The sequence below is a fragment of the Aedes albopictus genome, chromosome 2 (assembly GCF_035046485.1).
Source record: "Aedes albopictus strain Foshan chromosome 2, AalbF5, whole genome shotgun sequence".
Taxonomy (NCBI): domain Eukaryota; kingdom Metazoa; phylum Arthropoda; class Insecta; order Diptera; family Culicidae; genus Aedes; species Aedes albopictus.
In genome coordinates, this window is record NC_085137.1 from 224,275,577 (window position 1) to 224,280,533 (window position 4,957).

Sequence of the window (4,957 nt, forward strand, 5' to 3'; positions counted from 1 at the left end):
TCTCCTGGCATTCATTCTGGAATTCCTTCGAGGATTTCTCCTGAATTTCCTTCGAGAATTCCTCCTAAAATTTCTCCGGGGATTCCTCCTGTTTTTTTTCAGAGATTTCTCCTGGAATTCCTTTGAGGTTTGCTCCTAGAATTCCTTTTGGGGTTTCACTTCAAATTTCTTCGGAGATTTCTCCTAGAAGTTCTTCGAGGTTTCCTCTTGGAATTCTTTCGGTAATTTCTCTTAGAAATCCCTCAGGGATTTCTCCTGGAATTCCTTCAGAGATTCCTCTTAGATATTTTTTGTTGATTACTCTTAGAAATCCTTAAGGGATTCTTTTTCGAATTCACTTTGAAATTCCCACTGGAATACTTCCGAGGATTCTTTCTGGAAATCTTTTGGGGATTACTGCTGGAATTCTTTCGGGATTTCCTTGTGCAAATTCTGCGGGAATTTCTTCTGGAATTCTTTCAGGGCTCCCTCATGGAATTTCTACGAGTATCACTCCTGGAACTCCTTCCAGGATTACTCCTAAAATTCCATTGGGGATTCCTTCTGAAATTCCTCCGGGGATTCCTGCTTTAATTCTTTTGGGGAATCCTCTAGGAATTCGTTCGGGAATTCTTCATAAGTTTTTTTCCAGTGATGTCTCTAAGAGAGATTCTTAAACTACGTATCAGTGATTTCAGCAGAAGTTTCTTATGGGTTTCATACGGCAGCTCTTGCAGAGATTATTCCAGTAGTTTCTTCATAGATTCATGCAGGAGATTCTTTAAGGCTCCTCCTGGAATTCTTTTGGAAATCATTCGAGGATTCCTTGAAAATAGGGCGACCTTATTATCAAATGTGATAGCTTCTGAAGGTTCTAAGAAAACAAAATAAAAACGGTAGCAAAATCTATATTTTTGCCCTTAATTTGCAATGGGGTAATGCAACATGCACTAATACGGATACTGGTTATTTCACAATAGGTCTAATTACTGGGCACAGTGATGGACCCGAACAGGAATAAAAAAAAAGGTGTTCATTCAAACGTAAGGTTATAATACACAGGGTCAAATATTTGACAAATGAACTCAAGAAAAAAACATCTGTTTGACACTAATGAAACAAACAAGATGTTTGAGCATTGGTTTCTTTTTGGTCAACTACTTCATCCTGTGTACTGACATAATAATAATTCATGTCATAAATGGTCATGATAAAGCAAAAACTGAACTACAAATTCTACAGCGTAGAGACAACTTCTTTGTTTCGCCAATGTTGACATTACGGTCAAATTTTGGTCACGCCGATTCGCGCCGCCGCCGCCGCCGCCGAAAGCTGCCACCGGCGTGACGCCGATGACGCCGCCGCCGCCGGCCAAAAATGGCCCTCACGCCGCCGCCGAGCAAAATAAAGTCGGCGCACAGGTCTAGTTACGAGACGCGGACCATAGTTTGAATCTAGCCAAACTTTTGGAAAAAGCAAAAACAATCGAAATAGCGGCTTCGGAGGCACGGAAGATGTATAAGCAAAGTGTAGAACAAGTGAACTACGTTGGACCGATGAGTTCAACGCGCATGAAGAAGATAGTAAAACCGGGGAAATTTGTTGAAAGTGCCGGTGGAAATCAGTTTCAGAAGGACATTTCGAGCTATCGTGGTGGTCGTGACAAAGTCAGTGCAGAAACGGTATGCTATAGGGCACTGCATTGTTTTGATTTTGTATGGGATTTTGACGTTTCTTGGCCTTGTTGTTTACAAAATTTCTGTAAGAGTGAAGGAGAAGGAGAGAATTTCATGCAGTGCCCTATAACTGCTACAACAAAGGTCATCTATCGTATCACTGCACGCTGCCAAAAACGAAAAAACCGCGGTACGTAGCGCAACATCCAAGGGGAGCTCGAACAAAAAGAGAGCGTTTGAAGAACGCATCAATTAGCTGTCGGCCGCGATGGATGATCTGAAGATGAGCCTGGGAGATGAGACCGACAGCGGCGCTGATCAGTCGGCCGAGGAACCGACAGACGAAAAGCAGCAATCTAACTGGATGAACAACGTGTTATTGGGTAAGTCAGATAACTCAAAACCGGCTTTTGTGGAATTGAATGTAAATGGGAAAAATCTGTTGATAGAGTGTGATACAGGGGCATGCGCGACTATTTGCTCTATCAATACATTCAAAGAAAAGTTCAGTAAATGCACACTACTACCCGCCAAAGGATTTTTTTTTGTAATATCAGGAGAGACCGTAAATGTTGTGGGCAAAATCAACGTGCGAGTAAAATTCCAGAAGAGAGTATTGACATTATCTCTTTTGGTGATCAAATCTTCCAAAAATTTCGTATATCTTTTAGGGAGAGATTGGCTAAATGCAATCTGGCCACACTGGAGGGATGCATTTGCGCTCAATTCTCTGCATGATACGAATAGAGATAGATGGATTAACAACACAGTAAAGCAGTTGAAGTCCGACTTTGCATCTGTGTTCGATGACGATCTCACCGAACCTATCAGAAATGTAGTAGTAGACATTAGGATAGATGAGTCTGCGAAACCGATCGTCCATAAATCATACACAGTAGCATTCAAACATCGGGAAGCGGTGAGCACTCATTTAGATGAATTGGAAGCTAAGGGTATTCTCGAGAAGATAGAGTATGCGGAATGGGCTTCTCCTATAGTAGTCGTAGTAAAACCTAATAAAAAAGATATTAGAGTCTGTATGGATGGATCAAAAACAGTTAACCCCCACATTATTACACATCATTATCCTCTCCCGGTTATCGATGAGCTGATAACTAATAAGAGCGGAGCAAAAACATTCGCTCTCATTGATTTAAGAGGAGCCTATCAGCAACTGGTTGTATCAGAAGCCTCCAAGAGGCTTTTGGTAATAAATACCCATAAAGGATTGTACGCGTATCGTAGATTGCCGTTCGGAGTAAAGCCAGCCGCAACAATTTTTCAATCGGTCATGGACAAAATTCTTCAAGATATTCCAAATGTTCAAGCTTACATCGATGGCATTCTGATTTGGGCCGAGACGGACGAGGAACTGATGAAAACAATTAAGCTTGTGTTACAGAGACTGGTGAAGCATAATGTTAACCCACGAGCAATCGCGCTGTTGTATTTTGTACAACACGTTGAAAAAATCTCGCTTTTTGTACTCAGCATTAGCGTGTTGCTGACGCAGGTAGTCAACCGCGCGAGTTACGGAAGGTTAAGATTAATGCCGAGAAATGCAAATGGTTCGTATCCCATGTGAAATATTTGGGGCACATTCTGTCGGAGGCGGGAGTATCGCCAAACCCGGAGAAGGTGAGGGCAATTACGGCCGTGTCAGAGCCGAAATCCAAGATGCAACTAAAAGCATTTCTTGGCATGATAACATTCTACACCAAATTTATACCTAAACTGAGTTTAATTCTTTCTCCAATGTATCAGCTATTAAAAAAAGATACTAAATGGTGATGGAATTTAGCATGCAAACAAGCCTTCGAAAAGAGCAAAAACGCTATTTGTAGTGCTAAAGTTCTTACACATTTCGATCCGTCAAAGCCCATCACAGTGACATGCGATGCAAGTGATGAGGGAATATCTGGAATCCTTAGTCATACAAAAAACGATAGAGAGATGCCTGTATTTTTCGTCTCGCGTTGATTGTCAATCGCTGAAAAGAAATACCCTATCTTACATAGAGAGGTGCTGGCAATAGTATTTGCGATGGAAAAATTTTATAAATATGTCCTAGGTCAAAAAGTATCAATTATAACGGATCACAAACCTTTGTTGGGTATATTCAACAACAAGAAGGGCGGGCCTTCTGTTATTGCTACTAGATTACAAAGGTATTTCCTACGACTGTCTATATTCGATTTTAAAATTTCACACGTAGCCGGAAAGGAAAACCCCATAGCAGATTGCTTATCGAGATTACCCGTAGACCAAGATATGAGTTCAGCTGATTTAGAAGAAAGTCAACGAAGCTCATTTAATCACCTAAATTATCTAATTGACGATCAAAAGGTAAACATCAACTCAAAAATTATTGCTGCAGCGTCAATGGACGATCCAGTTTTGTCTAAAGTTTTAAAATTCACTCTAAATGGATGGCTTAGCCATGTGAAAGAAATACCTTTTAAACAGTATTATGCAAAAAGGCACGAACTAGACGTTGAATCTGGTTTTCTCATCTTTGGCGAACGAGTAGTTCCAAATTCACTCCAGCTCCCGGCCCTACAATTACTCCATGCAAATCATCGAGGAATTCAAAAAATGAAGCAAAAAGCTCGAAAATATTTATATTGGGAAGGCTGCGGAACTGACATCGAGAACTATATTGGATCGTGCAAGCAGTGCCAAATTTTAGGAATTGACAGAACACCAAGGGTTTACGGTAATTGGCCAATGACGAAAACACCTTTTGAGCTAGTGCACATAGATTTTTTTTCATAAATTCAGTCGAACTTTTTTTAAATTAGTTGACTCGTATTCACGTTGGATAGAAATTCGTAGGATGACTAAAACCGACGCAAACAATGTCACGCATGAACTAGATAACATTTTCACTAATTTTGGTTTCGCTGCAACCATAGTAAGTGATAATGGACCTCCGTTCAACAGTCATGGGTTCAGAAAGTATTGCGAAATGCGTAATATAGAACACATTCTATGTCCTCCATATCATCCAGCCAGCAATGGGTTGGCGGAAAGGGCAGTACAAACCACAAAAGCAGTTTTGGGAAAACTAATAAAAGAGAACGATTGTTATTCATCATTACAGATCGACAATGAAATCAGTAAATTTTTGTTTCATCATCATCAAACACCCACAACCGAAGATAAAATCATACCCAACGAACGTATTTTTTCTTTTATACCACGATCGCATATAACAGCCCAAGTAACAATTTAAATTTTATCAAAGTTTTTTAGCGATTCAAAAATCCTAAACATAAAACCATTGATGCCGACTTGAAAAT

The 4,957-nt window shown here is 40.2% G+C and overlaps 1 protein-coding gene across 1 annotated transcript; it reads left to right on the forward strand.

Moving 5' to 3' along the window:
* The first annotated feature begins 1,785 nt into the window (after positions 1-1,785).
* Positions 1,786-4,104, forward strand: LOC134287032 (uncharacterized protein K02A2.6-like). The gene is made up of 2 exons (XM_062848744.1): positions 1,786-3,075; positions 3,195-4,104. Exons 1-2 carry the CDS (start codon positions 1,924-1,926, stop codon positions 3,444-3,446), a joined length of 1,404 nt encoding a protein of 467 aa, XP_062704728.1. The 5' UTR covers positions 1,786-1,923; the 3' UTR covers positions 3,447-4,104.
* The last annotated feature ends 853 nt before the right edge of the window (positions 4,105-4,957 follow it).

Bases quoted from the DNA above. Each gene is read 5' to 3' on its own strand.
- LOC134287032 (XM_062848744.1), top strand. From the start codon at position 1,924: ATGGATGATCTGAAGATGAGCCTGGGAGATGAGACCGACAGCGGCGCT. The intron at 3,076-3,194 runs GTTAACCCACGA...GAGTTACGGAAG, and splicing joins AGAGACTGGTGAAGCATAAT to GTTAAGATTAATGCCGAGAA.